The following is a 16,009-nucleotide window of genomic DNA, read 5'->3' on the forward strand; positions in this document are numbered from 1 at the left end:
ATGTGATGGCCAGTGGCTGTGTCGGGGTAGAGGAGTTATATCACCCCGAGGAAATACAACCAACTGCCCGAAATTGAGCAGCTGGGGAGTCATAAAGCACAGCCCGAAACCAATCACCCACATGTCCACATGGTGTTGCAGCGGCAGGGCTATTAGTCCATGGCAGAGTGCTATAATATAAATATATATACATATATAATATATATATATATTAATGGCCATTTTTTCAAAGCATTTATATAAAAAAAAAAAAAGAAAGTACTCAGAAAGTATTTTCAACATTGCAAAATTGAAATGTGTCATGATTTTGTACACCTGAGGAAATTAAAAATTAAAATTAAAAAAAAAAGACGAGTGTCTATAAACGTATGTGTGCCGTCTCCCAACGTGGCGTTCAGGACCGTCCGCTGTCCTGTGAACGCTCGGCCTCGCGTTGGCGGAGCTGTCCGTGGTGCTGAAAGTTGTTTTCATTCATCAATACCTCCCCTTTAAAGAAAACGAGCAAAAAAAAAAAAACCCCAAAAAAAACAATCTCCTGCACAGGATCGCAATGCGCACTTGCCGGTGATTGGACGGAACCGCTCACCACGTGGCCTCCGGACCTCTTATCAGGCGGAGGTTTCCTACGTTGCCCGCGCTGGACGGCACCAGTCCCAATTAAAAGCCCCTCCTCCCTCCTCTCTCTGCACGGGGACAATCCGAGGTTGCATGCATTTGGACCGATCTCATTATATATATATATATATATATGTTTATTTTTTCACTCTTTGGGATGCGGGACAAAGAATTATCAATTGGACTGAAGGAAGTTGGATTGCAAGCGTCCAGAAACACACACCGCGAGAGGGAGGGAGAGGGAGGGAGGAATTTGAGTCGGACTTTACTGTCTGATTGCACTAAACTTCATGGGTTACAACCATTCATTGGAATATCCCCATTTAGATCACGGCAAAGTGCCGCCCACTGTTAACTCACCTATTCAAATGTTAATGTTATGAACCACAATTAAAGACAAAATTTGGAATCACGTGAAGGAAAAGCTGAATTTTTCAATATGGCCGTTTAACACTCACATCCTCTCATACAACTAATTCATTACCAGTGCATTATGAAATAACCACTTAAATATTGTAAGTCATATCATCATTAAGCTCGTAAACTCTGGCTACCGAGGGCTGTGGTTTTCCCTTTCATAGCACTGTTCAAAATGTTCTGGAAAATATAAACAAACACTGAACGCCCTGGCATATTCACGTCGGTAATTATCTAAAAGATTTCATGCTGTTGCATACTGTGCATGTATGTATGACGCTATTATTGTCATGCAAACACTCAGATAGGACTGGAATTGAAATTGCTCAAATATAAATATGATAAACATGTCTGTCAAATTATAATCCCTGAAACAAAATCCTTCAGAATAAATAGAGACACCTGATGACATACAATGCATTTGTTAATGTTATTATGGCAATGATGAAAAATAATTGCATTATAGTAATGAATTATACTTTAATTGTGCACTATGCACTCATATTTATCATTAGAAGGGGATTTAAATGACAGTTGGTTTCAACATTGCACTCCTGGTTTAAGATGCTCATGTCAAGAAGTAACAGCTTTCGGTGCCAGCAACGCCAAACAACATCAACATTGTTTTGTCGTGAGGAAAAGGCGAAACCATACATCTATTTTTAACAATTGGACTATGTGTAATTCAGATCTGGCATATGACACTTTAAGCCATAGGAATACTTACACCCCCAACGCTCATGAATTATTCATTGAATCTTATGTGCAGCGTGACTTCCTTATTGTAGCCGGTCCTGGCACAACGGTTCTCCTCTGCTGTTCCCTGCACAGCAGCAAGCTGCCACTTCCTGTAAGCCACACCAAGTGAATGCACCCAGCTACAACACCGTGGAGTATTTTTGTAGAACCATATGATGCTATCATATATACCATAGAACTCAGACTCACTTTTTCCGTCGATGTTTGGATATTCTACGGATAACACCAACTACGTGGATCAGACCAATGAGACCGAGTCCCATGTTTAATCCCCAATGAGGCCATGACTGAGACCCAGGCCCTGAAGGGACTCCCCGGACACTAATCCACTTTAGAGCGAAAGAAAGGATCCAGACCACGGGATTTTGTTTACCCAAGGAGGGGGAATACGCGTAAAGGAGAATCTAACACTGCATTTTTTTTAAGAGAGAGAGAGAGAGAGAGAGAGAGAGAGAGAGAGAGAGAGAGAGAGATGGTTTTAGGATGGTTTCTGTGGGTGGAATTTGGCCAAGTCAAGGCTCCATTCATTGCGACGGGATATTTGTCAACAATAAACAATATCATACCCTGCCTACTAATCATCTGCTTGAGTCATTACATTTGTTTTCCTGTGGACTTTGCATGCTCTGATAATAATTGTCAAACAAGGTGTCTCTATTAGAGCCAGTGATTTCGGTTTTAGCAGCAGTCGAACTCATATTTTGCATTTTATTTTGTTTGATATGAGGAGGTGAGATGACAGTTGATCTCTCAATATGACGGTAGTGTGCCTACTAAGCCAGTTAACAGTGACATCCGCTATTGATTCTGTTGTGCAGAACTGAGTTAGCTTTTGTGCCCATGTGTGGCATTCAATCTGAGGCTAAAACGGCACTAGACAGGAGGTTAAAGAGGACTAATATGGAATATATGCCAGTACAATGCAGCTATAAAGCACCCATTCAAAACTAGGGTAGGATTTTATTTTTATTTTTGCATTTTGTGTATATGAGAAAGATGACCAACTTTTGCAAATGGTAATGATGTATTGATTTTCTTTAAAAAACAATACATTAAAAAAGAAGCCGACATAGATTTGGACTCAAAAGCCAGCTTTATGCGAGACTATTACAGGCAGATTTATCGTGAGCAAACTGCCTTTTCACACGTCTGAATGAATCCGCCAAAGATGCTCCCCGATGCCAATATTCCCGCTAGTGATTTGGGAGGGAACATAACATTGGATATTGACTTTATTTCTTCCAAAGACATAGCAAATTTAAAGTGGAGGCAGTTACAGGCCCTGGCATTACATTTTCGGTTACCGAGAATGAGTCAAGGGTGTATCGTATTCCACTAGAAATACTTGGTTATTTAGGGATCCATTATACTTTCGATGCTGGAGTGGAGTCTGGGGGGCATTTTACCCTTCCAAGAGTAACACTTTCCTCTTTTTGATTATTTAATCACCTGGAAATTGAATGCTTTTTTGCAGGATAAGATCAATAAAACCAATAATGGACCTTGATGGCTGCTATAAGAGCAGTTGGCTGAGTAGTCAAAGTGAGTAGGATTCATTATAGAAAATTAATTGAGCGTGATATATTATGCAGGGCGACATGGTAATATGGGCATTTTTTTTTCCATCTCCATCCACTGTGTTATTAAACATCTTGTAAATGAACTGGGAACTAACCCCTCTGGGAGGTAACACACTAAGGTAAGTAAAGCAACCCGCCTCCTGGCATCATTCCGTCGTAAGTCCACCTCTTTTCACTGCTCTCCATTTTCTAACATCCTTAACGCCATGAGCCAGTCGGGGGTTCACGCTCAACACGTGAGTTATCTGCGTTGAGCTGAAGATTTACCGAAGCAATCTGGCTTAAGTGCCCCGCTCAAGGGCACGGCGGCAACGTGCTCCACCTGGGATTTTGACCCCAGGTTACCGGTTTATTTTCCTGACCAGGATGATATACTGCCACGCCGCTGGTTCATTTGCTATCTGTCATGTGTAATATAGAGAAGGGGCAGCCGGCCCGCACGGGGAGGAGCTCATCCTCTAATTGGTCTCCCTGCCCTGGGATTTTAATGCATGGATGTGTTTTGGTTTTTCAAGACGGCACCTCTGTGGACAAATATCTGCCAAATCTTGAGGTGCCAACAGGGCACGGTTTAGTAGCTTCAGGAGGGTGGTGGTGAGGGGGTACTGAATACATGGGAAGATAAGCTAAAAAAAACAAAACAAGCCCAGGCGACAAATTTGCAGTCTATCTCTTATGCCTTTTAATAAATTAGCTTCATATACACATTATTTATACCAAGTTTATTTTTAAACTGTATATTTTTGTTTCAATGCAGCGATAAAAGTTCCTTTTATTTGCATTCATCCACTGTAGTGAAAGTACAGTGAATAAAGCTTTTTTAACATTCATGATGATACTCTATGTGCTACACTTCCTTTATGGTCTGTTATGGTAGAACATGAAACAGCACTCGAGTGCAGCTCTGTGCTGTTTCATATGCTGTGCATGTGAGTAAAATACTCCTAAGAGCTTCTGAGCATATCTTGAAATTAGTTGGGGACCCATAAAGCGCTCACTTTGTATTCACTCTGCCCGGGACTGCGGTTCACACCGCAATAATGAGAATATGCGCAGCGTTTGACTGAAGCTGAAAAGGTCTTTGTAAAATGAACCTGTGAGCCATCCATTATTCATGGTAACCAAGCGTTGCCGTGCCCCTCGGTCTCCTTGTTAGGACGCCGTGTGTTTGGCATGGCTCCTTCAACATCCTTCTTTGTTTCGACTAATGTTCGGACCACATGCAAGGACAAGTCGGGCCTGTTCTGCAAGCAGTGTGACAAGGGAGGGGGAGACATGCTGGAGGGAAAGTGGGTCTCCGCGCTATCGCCACCTCATGGCCGTTAACGTCAAGGGCAGAGTCCTGCCATGCGGGTCGATGGAGGGATCATTAGACGGAGGGGTGTGCCAACATGTTTGTCTTTTTTCCTCTCTGCTGGCAGCCTTGTTTAATGACAGGTACTATTCATTAGCCACAGAAATACATAAAGAATGTAGGTGCTGACTGATTTCGTTCACTGGAAGAACGGCGTGGAAGTTCTGCGGGACTACGGTGCACTAATTTTCCAATGATATTGTATGATTTCCAGTTGATTTCACATAAAATCTGAATGTAAATGTCCATTTGTGTTTGATTGACACAAAGATCACCGATTTGGTGAAATGGTGATGGAAATGGAATTTATTTGTTCCATTTTATGCATTTAGCCTGCTAAATGACTAAATGTAATGTAATATAATTTATATGTGGCTGAATCTATACATGCTGTATGTTTACTGTGAAAGTTGTTACATCCACAATATGAATAAACAACCGATGCCCTGCTTGAATATATCTGGGATTAAAGTGGAGAAATACAAATTTGTTGATTTGGATTGTTTTCAACCTCACCGCACAGGTACAAATTCCGTTCTCATATGCAAACGGGTGCCGCAAGTTGAACGGGGAATTGAAATGTTGAAAGTAGAACAAGAAAGAAACAAGAAACAAGAAAAAGCCGTTGTCACACAGCGGCCAGATCCTGGTTGTAAGAGGAAGGCGTGTCTGAGTGGATGGTGGTGACGCGGGGAGAGGATGGGAGACAGGTAAAGCGTATGAATATGTATATCTGTCTATAATCTTGGAATGTGATCAAATAAGCCTTGAAGGTGTAGTGTGTGGAATTCACGGGACGGACTTGGCAGAAATGGAATATAACATCCACGGAGGCCGTCGTGTTGCACCGCCATGTTTCTACTACAGTAGCCCAGAACGGACAAACCAAACACTGGCTCTAGAGGGGGCCCTTCATGTTTATTTTTTTTTCGCGAGTTTCGCGGCCATTTGCACCGCCGTGGGAAGGGGTATTGAGTTGGTATTGATCGGCAACTCCACCTCTAGGTGCCACCAATTCCTAGACAGTTGCACCTTTAACTCTCCCTGGGCCTGGTGAAAGGACGCAGGCTCATCTGCGGCTTCAACAGTCTGGACATTTCGGAATGAAGATGGGTGTGATTACACTGTAAAACATGTTACATGAAGTAAACTCCGGACTAAAACATCGGGAGAGCTTGTAGTATCCTTCACTTTTATGATGCACCCTCGGACTGAACCAGACAAGATGGAGAATATTGAGATGATGGCAGAGATGTTTGATGTCGTCATATGTTTCCACTTCCTCCGGACCGATGAAGTGGTCATTAGGGTCTTGCTGATGAAATTGACTTAATGATAGCATGGTACCACAATAGTGAACCCCCTTACTCTGGATTAGAATGGCTGATATGAAGTGTTCTGCATGGGCACAGATGGAACTACCAGTTTCAACTATCAGTGTGTGTGCATGTGCGTGCGAGTGCGTGCGTGTGTGTGTGTGTGTAATTTTGTCCAACTGTATTATAGCTTCATAAATGTATACTGTTTTGTTGTTATCCTGCAAAAAAAGTTGAAAATATAACTTTTTCAAAGCCCCTCATCTTAATTGTTGTGTTTTTATCCAAACAAGTTGATATTATGACAATGAAACATAATTACACATACCAAATAAGTTAACAGTGGTCACTTAAACATCAACCTTGGGAGTTAAAGGTTGCTAGGTAACTCACTTTGTTTGGTGGTCTGTGTTTTTGCGTGTGTGGTACGAGGACTGAGCTGGGACACGCCACCCTCATAGATACAGTATGATGTAATGTATGAGTATGAGTACGTGTGATGTTTCTTACGCTCGTTTCCGAAAGTCCTGGCTGCGCACTCAGCTGTGATATATTAGAGGAGATTTCTGCATATGTATATTATTTTTAAGCATTTCTATAATGAACGTTTGTTATGGCTCAAGAGATGTTGTGTCGTGGCTTTCTAGAGCCAAAAAACCCCAAAACATACAGACGGCTTCCAGTTTGCTTCTTGATAACAAGAATATGTAAAAATCACCTGATTATTGCATTTTGGATTTCTCTTGTTTGAGCGGCTGTGTAAAACTCAGGGTTAGGACAACAACACAATTTTCACTTTCGAGGACAATTATTGATGGAAAACGACTCTATCTTCATATTTTTTAGCTCTATTGCAAACCATCAGAATTTAAAATGGTCTAATTTGCCGTTTTACGATCTTTGTTTAAATCAACTACGGTCAGGTTTTGTTTGCAGCGGTTCAATTCAGGTTATCAATTCAAGAGTCAAGATGACAGTCAAAATGAGACATTGAATTCCAGTTTCTGAAAATAAACAGATAATCCTTTCCAAGGCTTCTTGGGAACCCAGACGTCACTTTTTGAAGGCTGTATGATCCCCAAAGACAGCATCAGGTCCAACAAACTTCTCAAAATACACACATACTGTGCGTGTTTGTCATACATTCGTGTTTGTTTGTAACTTGGTTTTCTTTGTCTTCCGAGCAAAGATTTTTTTTTTCTACGTATAAATCAAGTCTTTCCCCCAACCATGCCCTTTGCCACGCCCATGTCCCTATGACCCCCACACTCAGACACAAATATCCGCACCCTCATACACAGCTGGTTTTACCCGACCCAACCCCATAAAAAAAACTTGTTTGGAGATTCTCCCCGCCTTAATCGGTGAAAACTCATACATCACCCACACAGATCCCCAACATGAGGAAGGGCTTCAAACAAAACCCCACGTGACCCTGCCCATAAATCATAATGATAGCTGAAATGATACCCGAAAAAAAGTACATATTTATACTTTCTAATCCTTTCATTTTGTCATTATGTACAAGAAGATTGGTTTTCTCCTGTTTAAGTGAGAACATATTGAGATATATTAAATATATATATATATTATTAAATATATATATTTGATATATATTTTTAATATATAATATATAATGCAATATTAAAAAAATGAAATAAAAATGATGTATAATAGCTGAATAGTAAAGACAGTCAGAGAGTCGTAGACAACAGCAATAACTATTACTCACCACAGTGAGTAATTACTACACTTCTGGTTGTGGACGTGTTTATTGTGCTACATTAAATAACAGTGAACGTGCGTAACAGTGTGGAATCCTATCTTTATCCTCAGGGTTTAGTTTCACCATTTAGAATGTAATCTTTCCTTCAAGTCAAATGTCTGCTTTGAACCTCGAACCTTGAACCTTGAACCTTGAAACTATTGCGTTGACGTTGCTGTAACAGACGGTCAAACAGATAATTTTGTAGTCCTATTTCTTTCTAAACACATTGTCGACCGTTAAATTGCCTCCTCCCATTTTTGTGCTTCTTTGGGGGGCGGGCCTAAACCACGACTCGATGACACGCTGCAGTCCTACTTTGCATGGGCCCTCCCCCCTTTATCAGAGTCCTGCTGTGTGTATTTTGCTGTCGCTGTGTTTGACTATGTTTTCCCGCAGCTACAAGAATGAAGTTGTCTCACCCCCAATCGTCCTCCCAAGTGACACAAAACAACCGCATTCAATGAACATTTCTTCAGACGGCCTGCCGCTTAAAGAGCGAAAGGTGTTTTCTTTCGATTGATATTACGAACTTGTGAGCTTGATATGATCTGGGCTCTCTTTTATTCTTACAAGCTACTTTATTTGGAATGCGCTCGCTCTTTATTTCAATCATGCTCGTTAATCCTCCGAGCGGACAATATTGATCGGACAGAAGAAGGTCAAGGATACGGCGAGCGTAACCTGCATACTAATTAAGGAACATTGTTATCACTATCAGTCATTTCTTATGTCCTCAACAATTCAGGATATTGCGGTGGAGGAAGGCATTTTCCAATGAAATAAGTGTGGGGAAATGTTTCTAAATAAACTGCCGCTGTTGGAATTACAGCTGGACAGATATTTCTCATTCTCTGCTGCTGCTCTGCTCTGCTGTCATATACTCTGTTGAATAACAAGTGTAAAAATCCTAATACATAATGACTACTCACTATTAATTGAGTACTTCTACTTTTTCATTAGTGACTTGTGCCTGTTACCAGTAATATTTTTATTTTTAGGAGTAACATATTCAATGTTGCTATTAAAAGCAATTTTGGCAAATAATTTCTTATGAATGAATAAAAAAAAATATATACATTGTTACTAGTAAATCAAAAAATGTTACGGGAAACAGAAAGAAAAGGCATTGAATAGGTACTAGAATTACATTTTTAGAAACCAGTAAAATTGGAATAGATACTAGTAACAATCAGAATAGGTACTACTCAGAGGCAAATATTTGATATCTGAAACACGGAGCCTCATCGGTTCAATGACAAAATTGCCCAATTTTTTACTGGTAACATTGCAATAATAGGAATAGTTGCCAGTATTTAAAAAATGAGTACTAGTACCATCATAAATAAGTACTAGTACCTAATACATTTTGACTAGTAAAACTAAAATAGTTACTAGTAACTGCTGGGATAGCAACTAGTAACCAAAACACAAGTACTAGTATCTAGTACAAAGTAAAAAGCGTCTACTTGGTAATTACAAATGGATTAAATGTTAAAACGTCTTGCTGTCCACAGGTCAATCCCTCTGTTTGAAAGATCGCTTTGCTTTGTGGGTCGAAACCAAAAAGTTAATAATTTCAACGCAAAGTTATATTTAACCATGGCCTGTTAAACATTTGTGTGATTCGAGTCCAGTCAAGCTATGAAAAGCACCTACAGTAGCTCTTTGCAATGACGCAGCCTTTTTCACTCTTGGTGAGTGCCGATTATTTTAAGTTGTTTTATGTAGTTTTTTTCTGTAATGTATGTGTTTCGCTTTAATTACCAGGCACCGCCTAACGACACTGCAATCAGAGTTATCTTTAAAATCCCAGGATTTACAGGAGACCGACAGTTCAGTTTGTACCATGGTGTAATTGTTTTTGCCATAGAACATATTTGTAATGACCATCAGTTAGAAAGAAATGGGACGGTTTCATTTTTTTCGAAACTAAAAATGTCTGTACAACGAAAAATATTATGTTTTTCGCAGTGGAGCAAATTTTACATTTTAAATGTGTCATGGCACAGTAGCATTTTAGAACAAAACCATCAGAAACACCAACGACCCTTGAACACGCTAGTCAACCGTCCCGCCGCCCTGTTCTCCAGCTGCAGAGCCCGGCCGTCTTCGCCGTCATTTTCATCGCAGGCATTGGCGGCTCATTCCAATATGGTTTCCACATATCGGTCATGACGTCCCCCTCTCTGGTAGGTAAAAACTTGCAAAATACGGCGAATGACTCGCGAGCCGGCGTCGCCACCCGTGCCATGACCCTTGCCGGTGGATTCCGGGAATTGTAGTTTATTAAGGAGCTGGTGAACCAGACGTGCGCGGTCCGCTACGGGCTTCCCCTGGAAGAGTGGCAGGTTTCCCTCATCTGGTCCTTCCTCGTGTCCATCTTCTGCATCGGCGGGCTGCTGGGCACGCTGGCCACCGGTCAATTGACCGCAAAGTTCGGCAGGTCAGTGCGGGCCGCTGTAAGCGGGTGGAAAAAAACGCATTTGCAATTCATGTTACGCCGGAGGATGATGCCACGCAGGGCTCATTACACAGATTTGTGTGATGTTTTGGATTAGCCTCTTGCATTAGGTGACATTCGATTACGGCGTTTTTATGCATCTAGTTCTGGCAACCTCAGAACCTCAGAGCGGGTGGCCCCGTGCCCCTCCTACGATTTTTGGCACTCCCCTAAGGAGCCCCCGAACTCCATAATTCAATTGCGCCGCCCTTACTATTTTTTGGGGGGTTGGGGAAATTGGATCGTGTGGAAGTGACTTAAACCGACTCCTCTAAAACCCTTAGAAAGAAATCTCTTTTGGTGAACAACCTCGTGGCCATCTGTGGCGCAGTTTTGATGCTGCTGAGCAAAACGTCCATGTCCTTTGAGATGATCATGGCGGCGCGGTTTCTCTACGGCGTCAGCTCAGGTAAAACAAAACCCACAGCCCAACGCAATCTCTCCCCCTTTTCACATTCGAATGGCGGCGGCTCTTGTCGCTGTTTTCCAGTTACGCCCTCGCATACACTCACCCCGGCTCGTCCTTTTTCCATTTATACTCGGGTTCAAATATAGCCGGGTCCCTTGTGATCAATGGCCACACGGTGATCAATTATTGAACGCTCTCATAACGCGGGGTCAACCTTGTGCTCCTCCCCAAGGAGTGAGCCTGAGTGTTCACCCTCTGTACGTGGTGGAGTGCTCCCCCAAGAGGCTCCGGGGTATGGTGGGCGTGACCGTTGCCACCTTCATCTCTGGCGGAAAGTTCTTCGGTCAGCTACTGGGGATCAGGTGAGACGTCGGAAGGGTGGAGACAGAAGGGTCAGGGAGACAAAAAAAATGGCAGATTTAGTTCACTGTTAACATTGTTTCTGTTCATTTTGTGGTTGTTTGTTGGAAATACTATGAGTAGTTGATTGTGATAAATGACTCACGACTAAGTGTGATCTCTGGCTCTCTGCTTAATGTGTCTGCATGCAACACTTTTCATTGGTCAAATGCCTCGCTTCTGCATGTTTCCCCTAATTAATGGCAATAAAAGTTGACAAAGAAACTCCTGACGTAATGAAAATAAACAAATAAATACATAAAAAGATTTTTTACATATCAATTGGGATCTAAATCATTGTCTCGTCAATCCCCAAATCTTTCGCTTGTCAACACACACGAGAGTAAATGCACAGTTAATCACACAAATTTTCAATAAACTGTACTACTTTTTTTTTCCCCAAATCTAACTTGGGAGCAATGACCCTTTGCAGAGACCTACTGGGCACAGAGGAGCGGTGGCCATTCCTCCTCGGTTTCAGTGGCTTCACCGCCATGCTCCAGCTGGTCACCCTGCCTCTCCTGCCCGAGTCGCCTCGCTACCTCCTGCTGGATCAGGGAGACCGCCAGGGCTGCGAGAAAGGTGCCCCCCCCCCAAAAAAAAGGAACTTCAACCTTTCATTCCTGACACCCTCACACACACAAATTCAACCATTAAGATAAGATAATATAAAATAAGAAAATATAAGATAAGATAAGATAAGATAAGATAAGATAGAAATTTATTTCTCGACTGTAGGGGAAATTAAGGTGTGGCAGTAGCTCAGTGATGATCATAAAGTATAGAATGCGAGGATAAATTCATAAAACATATATTAAAAAATAAACGAGAAAAAAAAGGTAATAAGTGATAAACAGCAATTAAATAGAACAAGAAATAAAGTAATAACATAATAATATACAGTGTAATTATTTTCAATGAAATGCTAAATAAAATAGTATGTAAAATAAGTGCACAGTAGTGTGTGGAAAAAATAAAAAATTTAAAAATAAAAATTTAAAATAAAAATATATAATATATATAAAATTCCTTATGATATGTCCATTCCTCCCTCAGCTATCAGACGACTATGGGGCCCCAAGGACTACACCACAGAAGTGCAGGAGATGTTGGAGGAGCACGCCGCACAGAAAGGCATTAGGAGACACACAACCCTGGAACTGCTCCAGAATCCAAAAATACGCTGGCAGGTCCTGACCATCGCTCTTACCTTCATGGCGCTGCAGCTTTCCGGCATCAATTCCGTGAGTGGCGACAGTGATTGATGCATGATTTGGGGTGGGGTTTTTTTTGTCTTCAGGCCAGAGCCTTTACATTTTTTTCATTGGTGTTTATGTATTACAGTGTGATAAGACAGGCTAACTGTTAATGTCATAGAAATGTAACTATATATGTAAATATACGTTGTTTAGTTTGAAGGCATCGCATGGACCAACAGCATGATTCTGAGATGTAGGGTGAAAAAGTGAAAAAGAATCTTAAGTTTATTGACTCACCTCATATTAAAGTAAAAAATGACCAACATCTAAACTAGATAGATAGATAGATAGATAGATAGATAGATAGATAGATAGATAGATAGATAGATAGATAGATAGATAGATAGATAGATAGATAGATAGATAGATAGATAGATAGATAGATAGATAGATAGATAGATAGATAGATAGATACTACTGCAAACACCTATTTTCATTAGAGTCAGATTCGACATTTATAGTTGGATCATTTGGATGTAGCTGAATGCACGGCTTGTGCGTTGGGGTGAGGACGTATCTCATGAATGTCTCCCATCCAGGTCTACTTATATTCATTTGAGGTGTTGCGTGCGGTGGGCATGGCAGCAGACCAGCTGCGTTACGGGGCCTTGGGGATGGGGCTGTGTGAGCTCACCACCTCCATGGCCTGTGTGAGTCCTTCTCTAACCCAGCATGTGTACCCTGCATGTGTACCCAGCATGTGTACCCCGGATGTGTACCCTGCATGTGTACTCTGCATGTGTACCCAGCATGTGTAACCGCCCATGCATAACAAAGCATCCAAAGTGCACTGTTTTCTACCGGGTCTCATAATGAAGGTCTCCATACCAATCATCTGCTCATACTGTATATATTTTTGTGCATCCATATCCATTCTGTCAATACTGTTAATTCCGTTCATACTGTACATATTTAATATATCCATACCCACTACTGTTAAATCTATTTATATATTTTTCATATACTAATACGCACGCTGCACTTTCCTGCTTCTTTTAGACTTCTGGTTTCGATGCTAAACTGCATTTTGTTGTCTCAGTAACTGTACTTTTGTGCAATGACAATGAAGCTGAATCTAATTTAATCTAATCTTATGTAATCTCTAATACTTAATGTCATGTATAGGTTCACTTTATCCTGGATTCTGGATTGGTGTAATTTGAATTCAAACAAAACATTAGTGGTCAAGGATTTGTTCATCCAGTATATACTGTGTATCTGCCTCCAGTTTATTAATGGCATTGTATAGACCAGTGGTGGCCAACCTGGTTTTAACTGCAAGCCTAGTACTAGTGCACTACTAGAGCAAAGTATCCCAAAATAGGACAAAAGCGTCATATTTATTTAACCCGTTTGACATGATATGATTAATAAAATCATAAATAAGAGGGTTAAGAGTGGTTAGGGTTAGGGTGAGGGTTAGCCTAAGCCTAATTTAAGAAAATTACATTAAGCAGACGCTTTTATCCAAAGCGACTTACAATTGTTCAATCACCGACGGACGCAGCCATCAGGAACAATTAGGGGTTAAGAGTCTTGCTCAAGGACACTACAGCATGCTAGCAGGAGGAGCCTGGGATTGGAGCAGCAACCCTTAGATCACTAGACCACCAGCTCTACCGCCTGAGCTACCATCCCCAGAATATTTATTTGAATAGACAAATATTTAAAAATATATTTACATATGAATTTATTTTGAACTAAATGTTATTTGATCAACCACCCAGCTTGATGGGTCGCACCATAGGGGTCGTATGGGCCGCAGGTTGCCCACCACTGGATTTAGATTTGGACTCATTTGGTGGGTATGTAAAAGTTGTGTGGGACGTAAACACAGAAATTGCTGACTTGTTGTTGTTGTTGTTTTAGTTCATGATTATTGAGAACACGGGGAAAAAGGTGCTTATCGTCAGGGGCTACCTGGGCATGACTGTCGCTCTGGCGCTGCTGACTATCACCCTCTATCTGCAGGTAGGTCACCATTCATCCACCAAAACATCCCCAACAAAATAGCCCCAATCATAATCGCACTTCATTTTTTCATACACCGTCAGACAAATGACTGAGGCGCCTGTCAGAGTGTGAATGAATATATTACGCTCTATTAATAATATGAGCTATGATAACATCTGGCCATTTCTTTTATTTATTTTTTTCAGAATGAGTTCACCTGGATGCCATATTGTAGCCTCGTCCTTATCTTCCTAAACATCATCTTCTTCTCCAGTGGACCAGGTGCTTTTGTTGCTTAAGATTTCATCAACACAGTTTTTTTTTTATGACAGATAATATAGGATGATTACATTTGAGGGAAAAAAAATGTCATTGATGTAACCCATTCGGATGTATTTTGTTCCTAATTTAAACCTGAATAAAAACCGCCGAGATCCAACGCGTGTGTCTTTTGGGCGGACGTTTCCAACTCATTTTCTTTCTTTTTGTTTGTTTGTTTGCTTGTTTGCTTTCCTCGAAGCCGGAGCAACGAGCACCCTTCCAGGGGAGATCTTCACTCAGCCATTCAAAACAGCTGCGTTCACCTTCGCATGCACCCTCAACTGGATCTGCATCTTCCTGGTTGGGATGCTCTTCCCCCTCATCGTGGTGAGCTCGCTACATCCCACGCAACAGTAAAACAGGATCTCTGGAAATAATAGTAAAACACTGATGACCATAGATAACAGATGACAGTTCCGTATGGAGTGGAACAGAAATAGATGTCATGCTGTTGCCCATCACCTCACACCAATTTTTAATTTTATTTATTTTAATTCCTTTCAGGCGCATCTACGTTACTTCTGCTTTCTCATATTCCTGTGTTGCTGCCTCCTCACCGGATTGTTTGTGAGGTTCAATGTTCCCGAAACCAAGAATAGAACTGTCCTGGAGATCACGGCAGAGTTTCAGAGGATGCACTCCAAAGCCAAAACGGTGGCCGACTGTACACTGGACCCCAAATCCAACCAAACAGCGGCCAATGGCATCTTCGTGTGTCAGACAGCCCTCTGACGTTCTGATGGGACTCATTATGTGTGGAATTGATCAGGATTTAATATTTTCATTTCACATCGGGTGTAGAGAAAAAGTTTTATAGATTAAAAAAAGTTGATGTCCTATACATAATATATAACATTAAATGATATGAGCAAATGAGGTGGCATTATACTGTATCTGGCAATGGCATAATAAATGATATTTTTTTGTTATTATACATATTGATGTTATAGAATATTATCACAGCCATTCTCCATTGTGACATATTGTGATGCAGTTGAAGTCATTTGGAATGTGTTACTGCTCATGCTGTTCTGGTAACTGCAAAAAAAAATTGTATTATTAAGTTAAATTCGTCATGTTTTTGCTTAGCTTTTTGTATCGTTGTTTATATTGAAATTCAGGAAATGTATGTTGTTTAACTGTACAATGGGGCTGTGTTTTCAGTGTTGAAGCAGAAGAATGTGTGGTGGTGGTAGTAGTGCAGCAGTAGTGATCCGGGTTCGGCCCTTGGGTTATCATGGCCTTTCTGGCCTTTGGCTCAGCGATAGCGCCGGACCTCTGGCCTTCCCACCTAATCATTATCAGGGAGTAGACACATCAATCATAAAAACAACAATAGTAAAAAAAAAAAAAAACGGT

General features: G+C 41.1%; 1 protein-coding gene across 1 annotated transcript; it reads left to right on the top strand.

Annotated features, from left to right (window-relative positions):
• Nucleotides 1-9,926: 9,926 nt before the first annotated feature.
• On the top strand, nucleotides 9,927-15,382 carry slc2a11l (solute carrier family 2 member 11, like; the record flags this gene model as incomplete). Its single annotated transcript, XM_080017672.1, has 11 exons — nucleotides 9,927-9,998; nucleotides 10,092-10,252; nucleotides 10,594-10,718; nucleotides 10,951-11,080; nucleotides 11,551-11,699; nucleotides 12,174-12,361; nucleotides 12,916-13,026; nucleotides 14,246-14,347; nucleotides 14,536-14,611; nucleotides 14,850-14,977; nucleotides 15,155-15,382. Exons 1-11 carry the CDS (start codon nucleotides 9,981-9,983, stop codon nucleotides 15,380-15,382), a joined length of 1,416 nt encoding a protein of 471 aa, XP_079873798.1. The 5' UTR covers nucleotides 9,927-9,980.
• Nucleotides 15,383-16,009: the final 627 nt, after the last annotated feature.

Source organism: Zeus faber (genome assembly GCF_960531495.2).
Source record: "Zeus faber genome assembly, chromosome: 17".
Classification (NCBI taxonomy): Eukaryota; Metazoa; Chordata; class Actinopteri; order Zeiformes; family Zeidae; genus Zeus; species Zeus faber.